The sequence below is a fragment of the Panthera tigris genome, chromosome B4 (assembly GCF_018350195.1).
Source record: "Panthera tigris isolate Pti1 chromosome B4, P.tigris_Pti1_mat1.1, whole genome shotgun sequence".
In the NCBI taxonomy this organism is placed as follows: Eukaryota; Metazoa; Chordata; class Mammalia; order Carnivora; family Felidae; genus Panthera; species Panthera tigris.
In genome coordinates this window covers 5887599-5911994 of record NC_056666.1, presented here as the reverse complement: position 1 = coordinate 5911994, position 24396 = coordinate 5887599, and the positions used below count along the sequence as shown (strand labels likewise).

The window sequence follows — 24396 nt, the reverse complement described above, 5'->3', positions numbered from 1 at the left end:
TCTAAGCTTGATGGTTGACTTCTCCCCGACCTGAGAATCCAGGCCCCAGCGATCAAGGGCATTGCCAAGGTGATTCAACGCCACCCCTTGTGTATTCTAGCCAGGGGCAGGGGAATCGAAGGGGATGGATGTGGGGGCAGCTCTCAGTCTCTGTGCTACTTGCCAGGTCTGTGCCATCGGCTGCCCTGACCTTCAGATGCCCTCTTTTGGAGACCACCAGTGGCATATGTTCCCTGTCTTTTTTTTTTTTTATGTTTATTTTTAACAGAGACGGAATGTGAGTTGGGGGAGGGGCAGAGAGAGAGGGAGACACAGAATCCGAAGCAGGCTCCAGGCTCTGAGCTGTCAGCACAGAGCCCGACGCGGGGCTCAAACCCACGAACAGCGAGATCATGACCTGAGCCGAAGTCGGACGCTTAACTGACCGAGCCACCCAGGCGCCCCAGCACATGGTCCCCTTCTTGACCTCATCCTCCTTCTCCTCCTGGCTCACCTTCCCTGCTTCCCTCTCCACTGCCCCATCTCCAGTCCCACCCCCAGCTACAGTCATCTTTTCCCGCTCCACCCCTGCTCTCCATGCTCGGCATCACCTGCCTGGCCCGTCTCCCCCCACTCCTGCTTCTCTCCCCAGAGTCCTTCCCCAGGCCCTTCTTCTCTCCACCCTTGGGCCGTGGGGGCCCCTCAGGTGTCCTGGAGCTGGGCAAGGGCCGGATCCCACTGCTCAGTAAAAACAAAGAGGAGTCTCTGATTGGACTGCCCCAGCTGTCTTAGTGTGTGTTCATAAAACCCCAAATGGGAGGTCGGGACACAGTTCCTAGTAAATCTGTTCTAAATCCATCGTAGGTGGTTTCATGGCACCATTTTGTGCTTCAGGAAACGTGCACATGTGGATCCAGCGTCACGGGTAACATTTCTGTGGGAAAAAGTATACTGTGTGATCTGAACAAGCTACTTGTTCATGGTCTTGTGGGCCACTGCTCTCTGCTAAATTAGGAATCCCTGTGAGAAGAATTGGAGTGGTCTTGAAGTCAAGAGCTATGGCTTTGTTGTCTAAGCGCTGCCCCAAGACACCTCCTGTAGAGGACACTCCCAGTCAGCTGGTACTAAATGAAAGAAAGACTTGTTCAGTTGCCAGATGTTATCAGGGCCAGGGATCTGAATGGGTGCCAGGTGATACCCGGGGCCAGGCCCACAGAGGCCTTGCCATGGAAAGAGACTAGATACGAAATCAGAGGAGGTAGGCCCCATCACTTACACTCTCTGCAAACCTGAAGAAAGCCCTAACTTCCGCAAGCATCCGCCTCTCTCCTCTCTAATGGGAACCATCCATCCTGCTTTACATAATGGTTAGGAGGGAAAAATTGAGTCACTAGGTGCAGCATTTTTCCCTTTTTGCTAATGCAAGATCATTTTCAAAAATCAGAATGGTAAACTCTTCACAAGTAACTATTATAATGACCTAAAACCCAGTCCACCCAGCGATGGCATTTTGATTTAAATCTTTCCCGCCAAGATTTATGCATGTGACTGTAGATCTCTTTAAATGAGCTCCTTTTTTATATACACACCCACACGTTATGGTTAGTACATCCCTTCTTCAGCTTAACTATATCCTGTAAATATCTTTATTTTAGGGAATAACGATCTACTGGTTATAAAATATTCCACTGTAGTCGTTTGCCATCATTTTTTTCAACAATATCTTATTTTTGGACGTTGAGGCTGTTGCCAGTTAGGCCATTGTTAAGCGATGCCTGACTGGGCATTCCTGTATGTAGACCTTCAAATACTTATCTTAAAGTCATTTAATACACGTTTTCTTCCATAAAGATTGTACAGGTTCCTTATCCAGGCCATTATGGCCAGATCTGTTTCCGAATTTATACTCTCTAAAAGTAATAAAGTTATACACTGTATATTACAAAATATTCCCAATAAACTACATGTTGTGGGGGAGGACACTAACGGTTATGTTCAGCATAATAATAGACCATAAATAGCCCATATCAGGTTTTGCTACTACATTAGTTTGCACTACAGAATTTTTTTTTTCTATGTTCAGAGCATTTTGGATTTTGGAATGGCAGAGAGGGGATTATGAAGCTGGCTAATTTACATTTCTTTTATTTCTAGTGAAATTGAACTTTTTATGTATCTTACTGGCCCTTTATAACATTTGTTCTGTAAAATGCCTGTTCTTGATCTTCGCCAATTGTTTTATTAGGCAAATAAGATTTCACTATTAGGTGCGTCCCCTTTTATTGATGTTTAATAGCTTTTCACATATTTATCAAATATTTTGCCACATACTTTACAATTATACCTCCCATTTTGTTGTTTGTCTTATACTTTGTTAACGTTTAACACACACACGGTATAGAAATGTATTCCTTTATGGACCTTGTCTCCACAGACAAGGTACGATATTTGATAAGTCTTCCCTGATTACAAAAGATTACATAATTATAATCTACATATCTAGTACTTCTGGTTGTGTAGAGGTTTTATTTCTACATTAATATCGTCAATCTATCTGAATTTTATTTTGATGTTAGCTTTAATGTAGGTTTTAGCCAATGACTACCACCCCATTTATTAAGCAATCCTAACTCTCCCCACTGACATCACCTGCCGTCTTCACTGCACACAAAACTTTCATTAATATTTGGCTCGTTTCAGGACATTCCATTTTGTTCTGACAATCTGTCCAACTATTCTGCCAGCACCAGATGATGTCTATTATCACATCTTTATTTTTTTTAATGTTTGTTTATTTGGAGAGAGAGCACGAGCAGGGGAGGGGCAGAGAGAGAGGGAGAGAGAGAATCCCAAGTAGGCTCCGCACTGTCAGTGCAGAGCCCGACGCAGGGGTCGAACTCACCAACTGCGAGATCATGACCTGAACCCAAAGCGGATGCTTAGCCGACTGAGCCACCCAGTTGCCCCCATTTTAATATCTATTAGGTCTGGGGAGGAAGGAAGAATGAATAGGCTGAGCACAGGATCGTTAGGACAGTGAAACTATTTTGTGTGATACTATAATGATGGGATACCTATCATTATACTTCTGACCAAACCCAATGAATGCCCAACACCAAGAATGACCCCTAAAGTAAACTATGGACTCTGAGTGATAATGCTGTCAGTGTGGGTTTGTGGATTGTAATTGGTATGCCATCTGGGGTGGGGTGTTAATAGTGGGGGAGAATTGGGGGAGGGGACAGGAAGGGTGTGGGAAATCTCTGTACCTTCTGCTGAAGTTTGCTATAAATTTAAAACTGCTCTAAGAAATGAAGTCTATAAAAAAAAAAAAAACCCAACCCTAAACCTAAACATTGCTTCTGAAATCGTAGAGCTTACATTCAAGGGGGGGGGGGCGTTATACAAAAAGATAAATAGAAAATTAGAGTAGATTGCAATTTAGCGAGTATCGTGATACAAATGGGTGCCATAGACCAGCGCTGCTCAAACTCTGTGATGAAGAGCCAGTTTTGAAAAACAAAAGCAAGTTCCAGTATCTATCAAGACTGGCAACATGTTCATTACCTTCATTTTTGCAAAGCTATTTGTAAGCTGTCAGGTGCTCGATGCATATTAGTTATTTGCCGCTAATCCGTAATGGATTCCTTGTTAAAATGAAGATCCTTCTTCCCTCCACCTTTCCTCCATTGTTCTCCTCTGGAGAACAATGAAATTGCCGTTACGAAATGCAGTGCTGTCCTTTTCAGAGATTGTTGTCTCATAAGAAGATGCTGAAGTACCTTTCACACAATGGCTCTGATCACACAATAATCTTAAGAGCTTGCTAAAAATTCACTAAGGGAAGTCAAAGCTTGGCATTTGCAAGAGATATATCCCATAATCGAATAGTTCTTTTTTCTCTTTGCCATTGTTTTTTCTTCAGAGAAGCAAGGGTATTAATCTCTTCACATTTCGTGTGTGGATGAGGGATACAGAAGAGCCCTTTGGGGGGTGCGGAATGAGCAGTCTGCCAGATTCATTCACTCACCGAGTGCCTGACTCAGTGAGTATATGAGGTTGTTGGGGCTGGTCAAAATTCGCCAGAGTGCCTATATCACAAATAAACCTGAGCGGGTGAAAGGGTCTCACATCTGGTGCGTTAAATTGTCTTTCTGTGTGAGCAGTACTAATACTTTGTGCAAATAAATGAAGAAGGATCTAGGTGGACCTGGGGCATGGTAACACTCCTTCCACTAATTAGACAGTAACTTTGATCTCTTGCCTTAATTTCTCTGAACCTTAATCCCCTTATCTGGTATGAGAGCAGACCATTTGATCACTAAGAGCCCTTTCAGCTCTCAGAAAAATGAACAGATCGGTGAATTTGTTCACTGATTTATTCATTCCTAATTGATTTATCCACTTACTTATTCAAAAGACACTTCTTGCGAGCGTGTTATAGGTCTGTTACCATGCTACTTGTGGTCCCCAAATGGGAAGGCAGAAGGCAGCGGAGAGATACGTTGCCCCACGCCTACGCACTCCCTTCTTTCTGTGGGGCTGGAATCGCTGACCTTGGGGGAGCGATGAGAGATGGTGAGAGATGGAGGAGGGAAATCCTCTTGGCTTCACCACATTTGGTGCTTTTGGTTAGACCAAGGCTCCTGAACCCCAGCACTGTGCATGCATTTGTTGGGGGGCGGGGCTGCCCTGCACATTGTAGGTTGTTTGGTGGTATCTCTGGCCTCAACTCACCTGATGTGAGTCGTACCCTCTCCCCGATGTTGGTGACCACCGAAGATGTCTCCAGACATTGCCAGATGCCCCCTGGAGGCAGATTGCCCTGGTTGAGAACCAGTTATATAGAACTATCTAGGTGCCCAGATCCTGGGCAAGTGAGATGAAAAGGACCCAGGCCCAGCCTTATGGAGTTTACATGAGTACACCCTTCCTCAGACTTCAGTGTGCTCCTCCTAAGTGGAACCCTCGGTTTGCTGAGCTCTGCCCACAGAGCTTCTAACTCAAGCGGGTCTGGGTGGGGCTGCAGGGTTTGCATTTCGAGAGTTCCCTCATTGGCGCCCATGCTCCTGGTCCTCAGGACCACCCTTGAGAACCTCTGAGCCAGTGCGTTCCTATCTTGCCCGGTAGGTGTGTGTCCACTGCAGTTATGGCTAACACTACGAATGGACTCTGCTCACACAGTAAAACTAGTGTTCCCTGAGAGTCAGAGTGATATGTGGCTTTTAGAACGGGAAAATAGGGAAGAGTCGGTTAAGCGTCCGACTCTTGATCTCAGCTCAGGTCATGATCTCACGGTTCATGAGTTCGAGCCCCACGTCGGGCTCAGTGCTGAGAGTGTGGAGTCTGCTTGGGATTCTCTCTCTCTGCCCCTCCCCTACTCTGTCTGTCTCTCTCAAAAATAAATAAACTTAAAAAATTAAAAAGTCAAAATGAGAAAATAGACCCTATGTGGGCTATAAACCCACAATCAATTTGACATGTGTCAAGAAGAAAACCAAGTAGAGGATCTCATAAGCTCGAACAGTGACAAATGGTGGTCGATTTTATAAATTAATTTTGACTTGGCTCCGAGTGAGCAGATAAATAGGTCAGTTAGTGAGCTAGTGGAGGAACCTAATCATTTTGCTGTTCCCATGAATTCTCAGCTCTAACTACAAACGTGCTTTGACAACCCACTCATTCCTAAATTGGGGACATTTCTCTGTGCAACAAGATGTGGGCGACTCCCTTAGATCCACACGCACACATCCACCCAAGATCATCTGACCCCACTCTGCCTCTTTCTTCTCCTTCTCGTGGTCCCCATCCCCGGTCCACCCCATCCCCTTCTCTGGGAAACTCTTCATGTGATGGGCAGTAATGCAAAGCAGCATTGCCTGTTGTTGGAGGGTTCCCTGTATGTTTATTCTGTGCAGAACTCTTAGTTCGTCTGTGGACTACACATTGACATTTCCGCTTGCTGTGGTCATACTACCAGATACTGTATTTTCTTTGAAAAGTGTCACACACCCTGAGGAGGAAGTGGGGTGTGGTATCAGAGCAGCCCTGGGAGGGCAGGGGTGTTTTGCTACTGGTGCTCCCAGGAGTGGGAGCCTATGTTGCCATTTCTTGTCTTCTGAGTCTCTAACGCCAAGCCCATGTTAACTGGCCACATCACTTTTTTAACAGGATAGAAGGGCAAGCAGGTGGAGCCCCGGCTCTCAAAACCTCCTTCTTGGATCCAGAACGATGCTTTGTACAGAGCAGACAGGTTTAGCAAATGCTTACTGAGTAATGGTAAAACATAAGATGGTGTATGTCGCTTCGTTACTTAGCCAGTAGTTTAGGTGTCGGACATAGTCCGTTGAACAAGTCACCGTCACTGGCAGCTAATTTTCATCAGGGAGACTTTCTCAGGATCCCTTGGGAACATCCTGTGTGATTTCACCAAACACTATCGCAAGCATTTCCCATAAATCCACTCATGTAATCCCCGTAACAACTCTATGAAGTACGTCTATTATTTTCCCCACGTTACAGATACGGAAACAGAGACACAAAGAGGTTCGGTCATTTGTTGAAGACGGTGTGGTTCAAAAAGCTGGCTTTCATGCCATGGCAGTGTCATTTGCCCATCCGTGTGTCTCCATCCTCTGTGTCCACTGGCACGTAAAGGCCAGAGGAAGACAGACTGTGTGTCCAAGAATTTCACACTCACCTTCTCAGTCAAGGTGCCCATTGACCCGAGTGCCCTGGGCCCTGGCTCCGATTTGGCACCCCGAGTTGAGGTGGTGTACTTTTCCTCACTGACCACCTACCTGGCAGGAAGCCCTCTTACTCTAGTGCCTTAGGAAGATTACAAAGTATCCCGTGTCTCTTTAGAGCTAGTGGGTTGCCAAGAAGGGACAGTCACAGAAACGATTGTCTCCGCGCTCCCCCCCAACTTGAGAGGTAACTGACCATCTAAAATCGGATATATTTAAGGTATACAACTTGGTGATTTGAGGTACCTGTACATTGTGAAATATGACCACTGTCAAGCTAATTAACATACCCCTCACTTCATATAGTTACTTTGCATGTGTGTGTGAGTGTGTGCGTGTGTGGGGTGTGTGTGTGTGCTGAAGACTGTCTTTTAAGAGTAAATCTTGACACAGGGACAGAGCCATAAATTCAGTGTGCCTCCTATATGAGGCAGCATCTTTAGACTCAGTAAGTGATTACCTAACTGTGGCTAGAAAATCCTGCCAAGGAGACCAAGTCCCTCCCAACGTTACATGAAGCAGTCAGCTAGCTTTGTTCTAGACCCCGGCCCTGGAATTCCTCACTCATCCCAATCTGCCATCTCTGACAGTGTGAATAAAGGGAGATTCAAGGAGATGGGAGAGCACACACTGGTGACATCCTGGGGAAGTTACTCAGATCTGCAGCGTTGACCTCATTTCTGGATGTGAGCTTACGTTGTTCCAAGGAACTTCAACTCCAATTATATTACCTGTTTTGTTTTTTTTTTTTTCACAGCTATGGGGTAGAAAGATCCTTCAACCGCAGGTACTGACAAGGAGAAGCATCCGATTGGTACCTAAGATAATTAAGCAAGTAGGGCAGCATGGAGGCCTGCTGAGAGAGCCCATGTGGGTGGTTGTAATCGTCCTTCCTAATTAGAGGCTGGGAGAACAGATGGAGACCATTCTATGGGGAAATCTCCATGCTCTCACTTCCTTCCTGACCTAACCTTAAAAGGCATTTTCTAACAAGAAATAATGTGCTAGTTTGGGTGGAGGTGCTTAGCAACCAAGGCTGAAATCCAGACTCTGCTATGTGCTAGCTCTATGACCTTCAGCAAGCTACTCACGCACTGAAGCCTCGGTTTCTTAGCCATAGAATGGAGTTGATTATACCCACCTTGTAGACTTGTTGAGAAAACTGAATAATATGAGCTATCATATATACACTATGGACTCTTCACATACATGTGAATTGTAGGGGGAGCCAATAAATACCTCCACTAGACTGCTGTGTTTGGAACAAATGGAGAGAGCGATCAGAAGTCAGGGAAATGCAAAAAAAAAAAAAAAAAAAAGTCAACTTGAGGCTGGATTTGGTGGATATGGGCTAAAGTATTCAAGTGATAGGTTGGTCTTTGTTCATGGTGTCAGAGGCCACGCTGGACAATGGCCAATCTCCCAGGACTGAGGCAGATGGGTCCCACCCTGCTTATGGCAGAGAAGAGTGGAGAAACATGTTCTACGAAAGTCCATAGATTCCCCTCAAGGGAGAGAAGAGGCTGGGCTGGGCAGGTGCCATTTACTTGTCTAAAACTTACCCATCGGATAAACCACTCCTCTTTCTGTGGGGAGCAGGGAAGGGTTTCTGAATGAAGCAGTGTGTAAGTGAGGTCCTCGAAAAAATGAGAAGGATTAGGGGATGGCAGTTTTTTAAGGGGGGGGAGAAGACACAGCATTCCAAACAGAGGGACTAGTTTACATAGCCACCAAGATGGATGGTTGCGATGTACCCAGCAAACAGAGAAGTCAGGATATGACTAAGAGGCATGCTGTGGGGACTGGGAGGTGGTGGCAAGGGGGCAGTGGGAGCCAACATGTAGAGGCTCTGAAATAATGGGTTAAGAAGCCATGATTTAATTCAGCAGGGACTGGGACAGTTTTCTTGAGTATCGGTATAATTTGATCAGAGCTAAGCTTTAGTGGACAACGTTCATGTCACACATTAAAATTAGTGTCAGGGGGCACCTGGGTGGCTCAATCAGTTAAGCATCCGACTTCAGCTCAGGTCATGATCTCATGGTTCATGGGTTCAAGTCCCGCATCGGGCTCTGTGCTGACAGCTCAGAGCCTGGAGCCTCTTTTGAATTCTGTGTCTCCCTCTATCTCGCTGCTTCTCCCCCATTCATGCTCGCTCGCTCTCTCTCACTCACTCTCAAAACTAAATAAACATTAAAAAATTGTAAATACTAAGAAAAATTTAAAAAATAAAATAAAATTAGTGCCAGAATATGCACAATGACATCCCAGGTGGCTCATTTTCTATATTTCGATCTTTGTTTTGTTTCTACATTATTTTTGGTTATGTTAGTTATATTCTCCTGGGGATGTCACAATAGAATACCACAGATGGGGGGGAGATGTCATGTTTCTGGTGGCTGGACATCCAAGATCGCGGTGTCCTCAAAGTTGGTGTCTGATGAGAGCTCTCTTCACCTTCCCACTGTGTCTTTACACCATGAAGAGAAAGAAATCTCTGGTGTCTCTTCTTCTTACAAGGACACTATCCTATTGGATTAGGGTCCTGCCCTCACAATCTCATTTAACCTTAGGTAAATTAATTAGGGTCTCAACATGTGAATTTGTGGGGGACACAGTTCAGTCGCTAGCACTTGAAGGAGGGGGTGTCTTGTTAATGCTTTTAGGTAGGCGGGCAGTACCAGCTCTGTTAACAAATCCCCTTCGTGACCATTTCTAACAGCTGGTGGAATGTTAGGCTTACATTCTTTGGTCTTTGCAGCTCATGCTCTAGGGATTATTTTAAAATATTATCTTCAGGTCATGCTTCTTATTCTAATTCACTTTTGAGACCACATGTGTGGCCAAGAGGCTAATATTTATTTTTTCTTCCTTTTTTTAAAAAATGTTTATGCATTTTTTGAGAGAGAGTGTGTGAGCGGGGGAGCGGCAGAGAGAGAGGGGACAGAGGATTCGAAGCGGGCTCTGAGCTGACAGCAGTGAGCCAGATGGGGAGCTTGACCTCACAAACCATGAGATCATGACCTGAGTTGAAGTCGGATGCTCAATCAACTGAACCACTCAGATGCCCCACAAGGCTAATATGTATTCTGACTCTTTTTATTATATTGTACTACTTTGTAGAAGTCTTAGTACCAGGGTAAAATGCTTTTCATTTGATGGTTCTCTTATTACCACCTTTCTTCTCTGCCCATTTCCAGGCAAGTAATTCTTAATTTGTAGGTTATTTTCTACAGCAATCACTTTTACCCGAGAAACCTTTCTATCTGTAAAGAGATGTAAAAGCTACAGATGTCACTTCATTTGCCGACATCTGCCTGTTTAATTCCCCAAACTTGGGCTTAGGTGACCCACTTGGAAACTATTGAGTGCTTTTTGTCCTATTCCTGGGTTGACTACAGATTCGGTTGTGTTCTCTCTTCTACATGTTTGAGGTTTTGCTGTTTCTGTGAGACTCTTCCTCTGTCACCGAGATACCTCCTGCTAGGTTATAACAATACAGATGCTGTCCACGGTTTTGTTTTTAAATAAAGAAGTGTAGGGGCACCTGACTGGCTTGGTCAATTGAACATCTGACTTCAGCTCAGGTCACGATCTCACAGTTCATGGGTTCAAGCCCCACGTCCGACTCTGTGCTAACAGCTGGGAGCCTGGAGCCTGCTTCGCATTCTGTGTCTCCCTCTCTCTCTCTCTCTGCCCCTCCCCTGCTCAAGCTGTGTCTCTCTCCCCACCCCACCAAAAATTAAAAACATTAAAAACATTTACATAAAGATATGTATGCTCATTCCTATTTCACATGCTGCAAAGAAAGAGAAGTCTTATTTTTTGGTTTTGTGTTTTGTTTTTTGTTTTTGTTTTTGTTTTTGTTTTTGTTTTTGTTTTTTTTTTTTTTTTTTGCTGATGAGAGTATATAGAACTTCTGTTGCTTTCTATTTCTGTGGAACTTCTCCTCCTCGGCTTTTGTTATGTGGTGGCAATCCTTAACATCACTGTGAAAGCATTTGGCAGGTTTGAGTTGTGGTAGGTGAGTCAGTGTGGGTAAGTAGGTGAGTCAGCACCCAGGGAGTCCGGAATTCTCAGTTCAGCACTTGAGGTCTATGACCTTAACCATGCCGCTGAGCAATGATATTGTCCATCTTCTGGCTTCGAAGCTACCTGCTAAAGACAGATGAGATCATGCTTAAAGGGGAAAACATTGAGTCATAAGAGTAAAGATTCTCTGCAAATTTAAAGTACATATTATGAGATTTCGCAGCTGAGATAGCAAAAGCACAGAAGATTGGATAGGCATCCTGACTGTCCATCATGATAAGTGCTCGCGTCCGGATGACTCTATCACAGGGTAATAAGTGCTCTAGGAGAGATACATGTGGGTTTTTATGGGAGTTCGGTGGCAGAGTGCAGAGGGAGGCCATATAATTCAGCCAAGATGTGCTTCTAACAGACGGTCTCTACTTTTCTTCCTGCCCATTTTTGGTACAAACTAATAAAGTCGGTAGAGTCCCTTGGAAAATATATCAGAGTTGCAATAATAATCATAACAGCTAACATTTTTGAGTTTACTCTGCGCCAGCCCCGTTATAAGCACCTCCGTGCATTTGCCCATTCCGTCCGTGTAGCCCTTTGAAATGAGTGATGGTATTATTACCCCTTTCCAAATGAGAAGACAGGCTTAGGGACACTAAATAACTCCTGCGGTTGAGTCCATAATGGTGTCGGGTCTTTGTAACGATGCCTGGGATATTTCTCTTGTATTGACTTTCTCTACTACTGCCCTCTGCTTGATTGGACCACACCATACCCTTGCAGGTTAAAATATATACATATAAGCATAAAGATTAAGAGATTATATAAAGCATTGCTTTTGAAAATCAAGTTCCTTAGCAAAAATGCGTTGAGCATCTACTACTTATCAGACAGAGGGATCAGCCCTGGAGGTGCGTGAATGACTAAGACTTGGTCCCTGCTCTCAGAGCCCGCAGTCTGCTTATTTGGGAAGACCAGTGTGAACCAATATGTCTAATAAAGTGTTAAAGGGAAATCTGGCAATGTGAGCACCAGATCTCCTCCCCAGTCCCACGAAGCTGACTGGAATGTCCAAAGGAATGTGGCAATAGAGAAAACCCTTTATCACAACTTGGGTCTAGTAGTAAGGCACCCACATGCACTGACTCTGGAGGGGTCTTGCTAGATGAAACCAGAAGGACTTCTATGGTTTGAGTGACAAACACGGTACCTCAAAGATGAAGCAGGAGAAATCCTGGTGGGGCTCTGCTGTGCCCCCCAAATTTGGAGGCTCAAGAGAAAGAGCATGGGAGCGACAGCATCTACCCCACTGGGAAATGGGAAATGACAGAGCCACGGCAAATAAATATGGCAGGCACTGTCTAACAGCCATGCCCCAGGAGCTGGGGGTGGGGGTGGGGGGCCTGGAGGACTGAGTGGATTCCACCAGGAAGTGCCAGAGGGAGGAGGGTGGATGATGGAGGCGGAGGGAAGAAAGGCTTCAAAGAGGAGGTAGGGACTGAGCAGGAACTTGAAAGATGAAAGAAGTAGGGATGGGGTGCCGAGGGAGGATGGAACGAAATAGGAAAGCATTCCAGGGAGAGGGAACGGTATTGCTACAAGCCCAGAGCCGTGAAACAGCTTGACACGTTGGACAAATGGCAGTAGCTCCGCATGGTCCTAACTAAGCTCCTTCGGGCTGCAGCGTGGAGATCTGACTGGGAGAGACAGGTGTCGGGACTGGGTAGGGCAACAGGTAAGTTGTGGTGACTTGGAGTCACGCTGAGGCAAGTGGGGCGGGAAGGGGAAGGAAGGGGCAAGGCAAACCAGCTCTGGTCCAGGAGGGGAAAGGTGACATCCGAGTGCTGGGCAGAGCACCACGGTACCCGTCACCGAGCTGGTGAAATAGACGGGGCCCATTCGAAAGGCAGGACCCTGAGTTCTGCTTGGACCCGGCAGGTTGAGGGTCTGACCGACAAAAATCTTGCATGTTAATTTCATCCTTGAATGCTTATTACATACCATCTTGGTGCTCCTGTGCACACACACACGTGTGCAAGCCTTCAACAGGATTGCGGACATTTACACTCACAACAGCATTGCTTACAAGGGTGCGACTCGTGTTGCCCTTGCCAGTGTTAGGTAGGAGCATTTCAAAAATATTTGCTAGTTGCAATGGCTTAAAAAAAAAATGCTATTGTGTCGTGTTTTATATTTAAATAGTTTAACTCTTTTTATTGTTAGAGTTTTGTGAAGAGTTGAATATTAATAGATCCCCAAAGAATATGCATTATCAAATTCCAATATTATCCTTTCTCGGTTATTTGCTCCAAAAGGCAAAAACTTTCAAGAGAGCTTCAATAGCAGAGTAAAGGCCATTTATTTTTTTTAAGCCTCTGACATTTTCCCTCTAATAAATCGAAGCTACTCATGATTACTTTAGATTTTAATTCAATGTTTTATTGTATGAATTCTTAGTTTCCTGATGTATATTCTTTTGTCCATACCAGTGTGCATTTTATCTATATAACCTCTGAATTTATAGTCCATGCCTTAAAATGCCAATAGCATATTTTTAAATTTTGGTCTTGAAATGGTCACGTGGTAAAATTGACGGTTGTTCTTGCTATATAATTCTGTGAATTTAAATCTAGATTTCTGTGGCCATCACTGTGACCAGGCTATAGTACAGGGTCACCTCCCCACACCCAAAGCTTGCTCATGCTCTATCTTTATAACCCCCTGTCCTCTGTCCAAACCACTGCTAACCACTGTTGTCTCCATATGGTTTTGTCTTTTCAAGAATGTCCTGTAAATGCAATTATATAGTATCTTGTTTTATTTTGCATTTCTATATATATATATATTAATGGTTACCTATTTTTGAGAGAGAGAAAGAGACAGCGTGAGCAGGGGAGGGGCACAGAGAGAAGGAGACACAGCATCCAAAGCAGGTTCCAGGCTCCAAGCTGTCAGCACAGAGCCTGATGCAGGGCTCGAACTCATGAACCCCAAGATCACGACCTGTGCCGAAGCGGGAGGCTCAACCGACTGAGCCACCCAGGCACCCCCATTTTGCATTTCTTAAAGTGCTCACAGGCTGAACATCTTCCCACATAACTAATTGAAACTATGTTTGTTTGTTTTTTTAATATTTGGTATAGTTTGTGTTATTGCCACTTAATTCCTTGGGTCATAGGTGGTTTTTATTTTGTTTGGCTTTTTCAAATTTGTGTATGCTTATTATAAAGAATGACAGTTATTGTCTGTTGTAGTTACTCTAGATATTTTCTTTGACTTTGTTTTATTATTGTCTTCAAATGTGTAAGACTTACAAATAGTAATACCACTTGATCTAGTCATATTGAAAACACTAGTGATCTACACTGATGCAGTATTCCTAAATTTAAAAAAAATTATAAAAAGGTGCTTATTACGGCATTATTTCTATTATGAAAAAAACATGTGTCTAAACATTCAACTACAAGACTTTAGTAAAACAGGTCATTAGAAGATGGTGCAAGAAGTTAAAGGATGTTTACAAAGATAACATACTACCTTGGACAATTTTTATGGCAAAATGTTAAAGCATTTGGGGTTTTTTAATGTTTATTTTTGAGAGGTGGGGAGGGACACAGAGAGAGGGAGACACAGAATCCAAAGCAGTCTCCAGGCTCCGAGCTGTCAGCACAGAGCCCGACGCGGGGCTCGAACCCACAGACTGTGAATCATGACCTGAGCCGAAGTCGGACGCTCAACCGACTGAGCCCCCCAGGCGCCCCTGGCAAGATGTGAAATTAAAAAGCCAAATATAATCCCGTAAACACAGTATGAGCAAAGCATGTAAAACAAAACCACAAAACCTGTTCATTAAAAAAAGACGAAAGAAAATACATCAAAAGAGTAGTAGCGACTTGCTTCCGCTGTGGAACTATGAGAAGATTTTTTACAATTTGTGTGTTTTCTTTATTTTTCATAATGATCACATTTCACATTGAAGCTACAGGAGGGGAAAAACTCTGAGTAGCTCAGGAATGAAATGCTGCCTTTTACCTTAAAAAAATGCACCCCTAGGGGTGCCTGGGTGGCTCTGTCAGTTGAGCATCTGACTTCCGCTCAGGTCACGATCTCACGGTTTGTGAGTTCAAGCCCCACATCAGGCTCTGTACTGACAGCTCAGAGCCGGGAGCCTGCTTGGGATTCTGTGTCTTCCTCTCTCTCTGCCCCTGCCCTGCTCACACACTGTCTCTGTCTCTCAAAAGGTGAATAAACATTAAAAAAAAATGTTAAAAAACAAACCATGCACCCCTGAGCAAACAACATGTTAGGTTCAGCACACAGATGCCCGTTCTGTCTTCTAGATGTGAAAATGTCAGGTCCTGTCCCCGTGACTAGACCTTTAAAAAGTGAGGCAGTGGCCTGGCCAGCAAACAGATGCATGGCTGGGGTAAAATGCCAAGATGCTCATGGGTGAGGGGCTAGGGCTAGCAAATCTGGGTGGCTGGTGGGCTAGGAAATCAGCTAAGCAGGGCGTGCTGGAGAAGAAGGGGGTTCCGCTATGATTCCCTCCCCTACTGCATCCGGAAACCCTCGTCACCCTAGAGGTTTCTGTCTGCTCCCCGGACAGACTTTTCCAGGTGCATGTTGAGTTGCTGCTGTGAATTCTGAGCCCAGCCTGGAAATAGCAAAGTGACACATCCGTCACTAAAGGTCACAGTGGTTGTAACTCAGGCTTTATGAGTCAGTGATCCCTCCAGACTCAGAATTAATTACTTAACTTTACTCGTGTTGAGGAAATCTTCAGAGGGTCCACGTATGGTAAACACTTGTAAATGAGGACACTCTTGGCGATCTTTCCTATTAGTGCAGAAAAATATAGATTTGTCCAGAAGACCTACGTGACCCAGGAAAGGGGCTGTTGTCAAGGAAGTTTTCTCCAGAGAGCTCTCAGTCATTAGCCTGGCTCCCATCCAAGAATACTAACCTCAGAGGCTGTCAGAGGGTGAAGGGGGCCCCTGAAGACACATCTAGAAGTCATCTGGTGACCGTTTCAACAGTGTGACTTATGTGGAATGTATTTCAGAGACTAAGGACACCTGAAAAATATGATGATTTTACAACCGTGTCCTTTAGTTAAACCCTGCTAAATTGTGGGCGATTGAGACTTTCTTAGAATCCATGAAGTTCACAGCAGTTGTCAAGAGCCCCTAATCTCTCTCTGTAGGTTCAGAAAACACTCAAAGACCACCCAGCACTTCAGAGAACCAGCAGTCTTGAATGGCCCTGCCAGATTTGGGATTATGCCATTGGTGCTCACATGTGGGGTCCTATCATTCTGAGGACTTGTCTTTCTTTCTACAAAGGTAGAAAGGACAGCTAATGCTTCATTGTCCTTATCTTTGGCTTACTTAAGAGACTGAGGAGAGAACAGTTCGAGAAGAGAGAAGAAGCAAAGACGTAACTTTTCCACTGAATACCAGATGGTAGTTTCAGATTATTGGGACCTCATGGAAAAGTAGGCAAAAGAAAGAAAAGTGGGGGCAATGGGTGGTTACTTGAGGTAAGTGTCCAAACAAGGACATGAAGGAATAGCAGACGAGGAACCAGACTAGAATCCTGGAATTTGTTCGCCAACATTATGATGGCTTTCCCCTCATATCCCTAGGTATGCATAATTATTGGTAATTTGGCTTTTGTCATTTATCCTTAGATGATAAGGCATTCTTTTATGGTGGGCAATGATTTGGGATTTTTGTAAGTGCTTTGGAATGTTCAAAGGTTTATTTTATATGGAGGTATATACGTGTGCATATATATGTACATATACACATATATGTGTATATGTACATATACACATATGCATATATGACTGCAAAGAAAGTAGACCTTTTTGAAATGTCTGAAGTAAATAGAGTTCAGCTGCTAAATGCCCAGAGCCAAGTGCATCACACACATAAATAGCCCACGTAAGAATTTTGTGGTGTCATATTTTTGTGACTAAAATAGACTCACCCTTTCTAAACTCATTTTCTTATTATTGTGGGTTGTTTCTTGGGTACCTCCTTGCATAACAGAAGAAGTAAAATGTTGGAAATTTTCCTGGCCTGTTTCTGCAACTATTAAGTGTAACCCCCTTAAATTAGGAGTGGAATTATAGTTCTAACTGACAAGTTTGAGTAATGCAGGCGTCGGGAAGCCTCTTTCCTTGGCTAGTCAGTCTGGGGTTTGGGGTGAGCCCAATAATGTCCTTTGCAGAAGGGGAAGTAGAAGTATTTGCTTAAATGGATCCTTGAGCCATTTGAGCCTCTGAGCTATCAGTGATAAAGCGCTGGTTAAGTGGGAACGGGACACCCAAAATAACGTATTTTATAGCCCCCAACAGCATGTGTCTTTGTCACTTTGCAGGGAGCAACCATGTCACCATTTCTTCGCATTGGTTTGTCCAACTTCGACTGTGGGTCCTGCCAGCCATGTCAGGGAGAGGCTGTTAACCCTTACTGCGCTGTGCTGGTCAAAGAATATGTTGAATCAGGTAAGCTTGAGTGGGTATTCGAGGTGGGGGAGGAGGAAAGCCCTTGTGTGTACTAGGAAGGAAGTCCTTCCAGAAACGTCAGAGTCATCTGGTTCAACCTGATTTTACAGTTCAGGAAACTGATGGCCAGCCAAGCCAAGGACTTCCTCAGGGGCGTATGAGCTTAGTGACCGACTCAGGCGGAGACCCAGGTCTCCTCCCTCGTAGTCCATTTCACTGCGCCATTTTCTCACATACGCGAAAGGAACAAAGAAAAGGAGAAATGGGTTGAAGACGTGATGTGAGGACTTAATGGGGGTGATAAAATCGACTGGTGAGCTCAAGTCGAACATGGCACCTGCAGTGCTAACCCTGGCTATTTCCAGTGAATACAGACAGATTAAGTCTGCACAATCTTACAATGAACTCTAAAGATGGTTATTGAGGGGAGCCATCCCGGGTGGTTCACACAGAACGTATTTATGGAGCGCCTAGTGTCCAGTGGGCGGAAAAAGTGCCTTTCCTTTAGAGCTTCTACTCTAGCAGAGGGAGAGAGGTATGGAACAAACTAGAATATAAGGAATAACAATGAGGAGTGCTGGGCAGAAAACCGAAGCAGGGCGAAGTGGGGGGAGAGAGACTTGGGGACAGAGAAGTGTGTGTTATTTCCCATGGGGTGGTAGTGAAAAGGCGTCTCAGGGAGTGGCCTTGGCGGATGCGGGAGGAACCCCATTCGGCAGCTGAGAACCCCCAGCGAGGTGTTTCCAGCTCAAAATCGTGGGTTTCCAGCTCCCACCAGGCTGGCCTTTCCCTCCCTTAGAGACCTCCCTTCGTGACGGACTCCACCCTTGCAGCCACCGGGAGTGTGCACCAAGCTGAGGCGAAGGTCCAAATCATCCTGATTTCCCTTCTGCCCGGATTCCTCTCCTGTTTAGTTGCAAGTGAGAATGGCACTTGCTCCGGATCTAAAACCTTTCAAATGTCACAGAAACCTTTGAAGTGTAGAACGTCTGAGTTTCTCAAAGCCGCTTTCCACTTAATGGGTCTCCGGGAGCTCGTTCTCTCTAAGCACGGGCCTCACTGACATTTGCCTCCTGAGAGCCTCTTTTTCATTTCTTCTTTTGGCCTTGCCTTTGAACGGGGTCGGATCGGCCGTGGGGATCAAGAGACCTTGTCAGAAAAGACGACGACTTCGTTTTTTTCCGAAAGGTTAGCCTGTGGCATCTGGAGAGTTTGGTTTTTGATTTTGTCTTTGGTTTTGTCCTGACGAGAAATCACCCTGCCCGTCACAAGTCAAATATTATTTTTGTACAATTTATGGGGTTTGGGTTTTTTAGGTTTTTTGATTTGAGTATCGTTGACGCTCAAATGTCTTACTAGTTTCAGGTGTTCAGTGTAGTGATTCGACAAAGCTATACCTTCTGCTATGCTCACCACCAGGGTAACTGCCATCTGTCGGCCTGGGACACTATTACCACTGACTACACTCCCCGTGCTGTACCTTTTATCCTCGTGACTTATTCCAGAAATGGAAGCCTAGACTTCCCTTTCTCCTTTACCCATTTTGCCCATCCCCCACCCCACTCCACCCCTCTAGAAACCATCGGTGCTCCCTATTTATAGGCCTGATTCTGCTTTTTGTTTATTTATTCATTTGGTTTTTTTAAAAAATATTCCACATGTGAGTAAAATTGTATAGTATTTCTCTTTCTCTCTAGAGCCTACCACCCTCTAGATTGTCTGTGTTGTTACAAATGGCACGCGCTCATCCTTTTTTATGGCTGTGTAATATTCCATTGCACGTACATCTTCCTTATCCATTCATCTATTGGCGGACTCTTAGGTCATTTCCATATCTTGGCTATTATAGAAATAATGCTGCATTAATAAACAGAGGGGTGCATGTATCTTTTCAAACTGGTGTTTTTGTTCTCTTTGGGTAAATACCCGGCAGTGGAAATACGGGATCATATGATAGTTCTATGTTTAAGCTTTGAGAACCCTCCATATTGTTTTCCATAGTGCCTGCACCAATTTTTAAAACCCTATCAATCTTGAGGGTGTCAGGCTGCATTTTCCATAATGAGTCAACAGGGCAGAGTGTTGTCATTCTGGGAGCCTTTGAAAATGATAAAAACGTACCATAAATAGAGAGGATCCTGAGCTCTGGTCCTCTTTTTGGGTGCTTACAAACCTAGTGAGAGAGCATGAGAAGCGCCATTGTGCAGGTATCTCTGTCCCATGCAGGGCGTGGAGAATGGTTGCAGCTGAGGAGTTCTGAGAAAGAAGGGCTTCCAGTCCGTGGAAGCAACATGTTACTCCGGTCGTTATAGAATTGCCATTGGCATTTTTCAAAAGTCCCATCTCCGGTTAAATTTTTTTTAAGCAAGCCATAAAAATCTTCCCCTCCCTTCCTCTTCCACCCTCACCATTGTCAGAGTTTATCCCTTTCATAGCCAGGTTTATCTAGAATTAGAAGTTTCCGCTTATTCGAGTGCTTATATACTTCCCAAATCATTTAGCAAATGCTAGGCGTGTGTCCCGCTTTGGCATTGTGCGTGAGAGAGAAGGGGCTATCGGGAGTCAGAACTGCTTTGTTTCCGTGCTTAGATGGATTTTTCCCTTTTGCTTTACCAACATGACTGCATTTAAATCGGCCACGTATTGTGCTTATTATCACAAGAAACCGAGGTTCAGATACAGCTGCAGTTTGCTGCTTTTGAAATGATTAAAGTATAAATACTGTAGAAAATCCAGTGGGGATGAAAGCTATACCAACACTACTTAATTCCACCAGCAAACTCTTTCCCAGTCACCTTGGTGGTTCTGGGAAGGTTTTATTGACTCTTTATTGCCCTGACCACGGTTCTCAGCAACCACATCCGGGTCTCCTGGCTGCCTGCCTTTCCTCACCTGTAGGTCTATAGCCTGCTTCCCTGACCCCATGGATTAAGACCACCGCCTCTCTGAGTCACCTGTTAGTTTTTGCTTAGGGTGCATGATACATGTAAAATGTATCCTTTCTTGAGAGTTAGAGAAGCAAATAATGGCTCCTTATGTTTTGAAGGTTTTATCTTGGGGCACCTGGGTGGCCAATTTGGTTAGGCGTCCAACTCTTGATTTCAACTCAGGTCATGATCTCACGGTTTGTGGGTTCGAGCCCTGCATCGGGCTCCGCACTGACAGTGTGGAGCCTGCCTGGGATTCTCTCTTTCTCCTTCTCTCTCCGCCCCTCCCACCATGCTCTTTCTCTCCCCCCCCCAAAAAAATAAAGAATGGAAAAGAACAAAAGTTTTACCTCATAGTGCATGTATGCCAAATAGAAAACTTCTAAATATCTTTTTAAAGAAGCACTCACCATAAACCTTAAATTTTGCCACAGAGTCTTCCAGATAAACACACAGCAGCTGTTGTTTGTTTTTTTTTTTTTACCAGATGACAGTGAAATTAATTAGTGTGTCCACCCTTTGCAGATTAACAAAGGAAGACCCCCAAAGGCACAAAAGTATATAACATGTAGAGAATGGGACCTAGGTCACTCTACCCTCCCAAATACAACAAGCCGAGGCCCTGATGTCTTTTTATCTGCTCAGGTGTTCACCCTCAAAGTGAAGAAACTAACTGTTGAATAGAGAAAGAACACTGCTAGTCCAAGACATGATCCAATTTTTGTTGCCTAAATTACTAGATTGACTTTAAAGTTTCAATACATTACCTTGCATGTAGACCTTGGGACTGTCTCATCCTGTCTCTAGTGTTGTATGTGTTGTTTTTGACCTTCCAACGGGAATATAGATCCTAGAGAACAGAGAGAATGGGTGCCAACGTCAAGTGGAATTATTTCCCAGAGTTGGCTAAAGGAGTAACGAGAACGTATCTTTCTGTTCCCAGAGAATGGGCAGATGTATATCCAGAAAAAGCCAACTATGTACCCACCCTGGGACAGCACTTTCGATGCCCACATCAACAAGGGAAGAGTCATGCAGATCATTGTGAAGGGCAAGAATGTGGACCTAATATCCGAAACTACAGTCGAGCTCTCCTCTCTGGCTGAGCGATGCAGGAAGAACAACGGCAAGGCGGAGATATGGGTAAGTATCCAGGCTGCAGGCTTCTTTGAAAGGTCACACCATTCAGTGGCCAGCACCACGTTCACCAAAGACAAGAGCGTAGTTCCGGTGTCATCCTGAATTTATGACACGCTAGCCTTGAGAAAACAGATTCTCTGCTAACGACAGTGACTATTCGTTGTGGACTATAAAACTTATCAACACACTCTATCTTGATTCCTATGTTAAGGTGAAGAAGGTCTCTTAGGCTGTGAAGAACACTTATTGATTTATAAGTGCAAAACTAAGCTCAGAAATATCACAGATCCCCCTTAACTTGGGAACCTAACTGCTCCCTATTTATGGAGGTATCATATCTGTGTGATCTCTTGATATCTTCGAAGATTAGAGAAACATACAGATAGATGAGAGGAACAGCAAAGACCCATGTGATATTTGGTCTGCCCTCTCCATACTTTGCCTATCCCTATCAATTTTTTTAGCCCCCCCCCCCAAAAAATTCCCTATTCACTTGTAAGGCTCACTCTGCAGTAAAAAGTACATCATAAACAATCCATGTTACCGCAAGTTTTGGAAACCTTAGGTTATAACTGCTTGGGTAGCAAATGCTTAGAAATGTTAAAGAAAAGAGTAAAATATGGATGCATAAAAAAATTCCAATGAAAATTTCTTGGGTCTACAAAATGATGAAAAAAAAAAAAAAACCCCACCGGTAAATACTGATTTTAAATTACCTGAATCCCAGAAAATGTTTTCAAATGCTTTATTATTTATGCAAAAGGAGAGAATCTTATCTTTCTGCTTCTTATTTCCTGTAGCTCAGATTTTTAAGAACTCCACCCAGAAGGTTTTGAAGTCACTGGTTTCAAAATGGGAATGCTAGAAACCTACCAACTAGATTTTTGTGTCAGTGTTCTACATTTGACCTCAAAAAAAATCAGTACTTTTTAGAAGAATATATATTCATACACATCTTTGCTGGTGACACTAAAGTAATCTTTGAAGATAGACATATACCAAGATTTTTTTTAAGTTCCCATGCTTACATATGTTTAGAAAAGGTAGTCCAGCAATATCTATTGGAGGAATTCCGTGTCCACTTGGAGAAAGGATCATGGAAACCGATCTCCTCTTGAGGGACTGCAGAGGCAGGTAAGAAGAGGCAAAATAATCTAATGACGTCACAGATGTGTGAGTTGGCATGAAAGGATTTACACAAACCAGAGAATGTGAGACCCTGAGACTGTTTGTAGCTTAAGGCAGGGCAGTATTTAGCTCGGCTGGGAGAAAACATTCATTCGACCAAGTCTCCCTCCATATTCTGCTCATTCCCATTTATTTTCTGCCTTCTGCCTCATTAAAAAAAAATTTTTTTAATGTTTATTTATTTTTGAGAGAGAGACATAATGCGAGTGGGTTGGGGCAGAGAGAGAGGGAGGCACAGAATCTGAAGCAGGCTCCAGGCTCTGAGCTGTCAGCACAGAGCCTGACGCGGGGCTCGAACTCACGGACTGCGAGATCATGACCTCAGCCAAAGTCGGACGCTCGACCGACTGAGCCACCTAGGCACCCCCTGCCTCATTTTTTAAAGTCACCAAATCCCCAATTTTTTTAAATAGCATGCTATTTGATTTCCTTTTCAGGTAACGAAAGGACAACTAATTTTTAAATTATTTATTTAGACTTCGCTGATGAGCAGGTCGCTTTTCTATTATATCTAGATCTTAAAGTTGCATTTGCCTTCTTGCCTTGGCTGTTTCTGGTTTTATTCTTGTCAGACTTTTCACTTCTTTTGCATTCTAAGGTTATTTAGACACAAGCACTTGGTGGCCCTCAGATCCTCATTTATCTAGCAACCTTTTTACATTGTCCAGCTCTTTTTTTCAAGGTCATTTCTTAGTTTGCTTTCACTCATAGTGTTTAAGGGCCAACAGGGTGCTTTGGGCTTAGATTTTCCCCTCGCTCTGTTGAAATCCACTTCCTTAAAAATGTCTCTACTTAAAAAATACCTATTGTCTGAAAGTTGCCCCTTCGCCTCCCCAGACTCCATCCAGTTTCTCCACACCGCACTCAGACTTACCTTCCGCTTTCCCAAGGTTTCAGCTGTTTGTGTGGTTCGCTCTCAAAGGCATGGTGCAAACAGGACTTCCTATGGACACTGGTTTTCCAGCAGCCAACTGGTTCAACTTCCTCCGTCATCACTAATTCCCAAAACTTGGTGGTCACCTGGGACCAACTGTCCCCACTTCACTTGGGAACGAGCCCCTTATTTCTTGCTCTTCCTGGTGCCTTTTTGCCAGCATCTTTATTATTTATACCACAAACCGGAGGACAAGGTGTATATACTTGATGTTAAAAGCACTTCTGTTCTCACTGATCTGTTTTAAGCTTGCGTGAAGATTTATAGTTGACCAAGCAGTAGATGCTTATGTTCTCGTAAAATTCAAATAGTTATGATGCTGTGATGTAACTCTCATTATTATGTCAGCTTTGCAGAGATCTTGAAAGGCTTAGTGACACGCACAAGGTCACACAGCCAGTAAATTATTTAACCACGGTTCAACTCAGTCCTGGGTTCAGCCACACATTTCTTACTATTTCTCAGTGATTCTGGTTAACCCATGGATACAATGACCAATATTGACCTTCAGCTCAGATTCTGAGTCTTTTCTGTATACTAACGACCTAGTGCAGTGGCTTCAGATGTGAGCAATAGTACTCAAGTTTTCTTGGATTTGTCATTTTCCCCCAAGTCACATCACATGATATCCTGCATCATCCCTTTAATGTCACTCTGTTCTGGTCTCTTCTACATGACGATATTAAAATATGCATCTTTATCCATTCTTAGACTCATCTAGTTGAAGTTTCCCTTGGTAGATTATCCAGCACTTTCCCAAGGAAACAGTTGCTCCTGCCGAAAGGAAAACACTGTTTCCACCTAATGCCCTGGTTAACCTAGGGACACTGAGTAGGCACCCTCAAGGCAGGATCCATCTTTCCTTCCAAAAGACCTACTGCTCCCCCAATTAGCTGGCCCTGGTGTCTCTGATTCTTTTGTCATGGTGGCGATCTGAATCTGCCC

General features: G+C 44.1%; 1 protein-coding gene and 1 long non-coding RNA gene across 9 annotated transcripts in view; one reads left to right on the top strand and one right to left on the bottom strand.

The window, feature by feature from the left end:
* PRKCQ (protein kinase C theta) overlaps positions 1 to 24396 on the top strand; it is a 192271-nt gene that overhangs the window by 36131 nt on the left and 131744 nt on the right. For all 3 annotated transcript variants that reach the window (XM_042990980.1, XM_042990981.1, XM_042990982.1), the window contains exons 2-3: positions 17136 to 17262; positions 21133 to 21332. In XM_042990980.1, coding sequence (XP_042846914.1) covers positions 17145 to 17262; positions 21133 to 21332 — 318 coding nt within the window. In that variant the 5' untranslated portion in view covers positions 17136 to 17144. The remainder of the gene's footprint in view (positions 1 to 17135; positions 17263 to 21132; positions 21333 to 24396) is intronic.
* LOC122240207 overlaps positions 10619 to 24396 on the bottom strand; it is a 29130-nt gene continuing 15352 nt past the window's right edge. For 2 of the 6 annotated variants that reach the window (XR_006219591.1, XR_006219587.1), the window contains exons 4-7: positions 22358 to 22451; positions 21178 to 21448; positions 20957 to 21039; positions 10619 to 10883 (exon numbers count right to left, since the gene is read on the bottom strand). This is a non-coding gene — a long non-coding RNA (uncharacterized LOC122240207). Of the gene's footprint in view, positions 10884 to 20956; positions 21040 to 21177; positions 21449 to 22357; positions 22452 to 23391; positions 24226 to 24396 lie in introns of all 6 variants that reach the window. The other 4 variants (XR_006219592.1, XR_006219589.1, XR_006219588.1 and 1 more) reach the window with 4 other exon arrangements.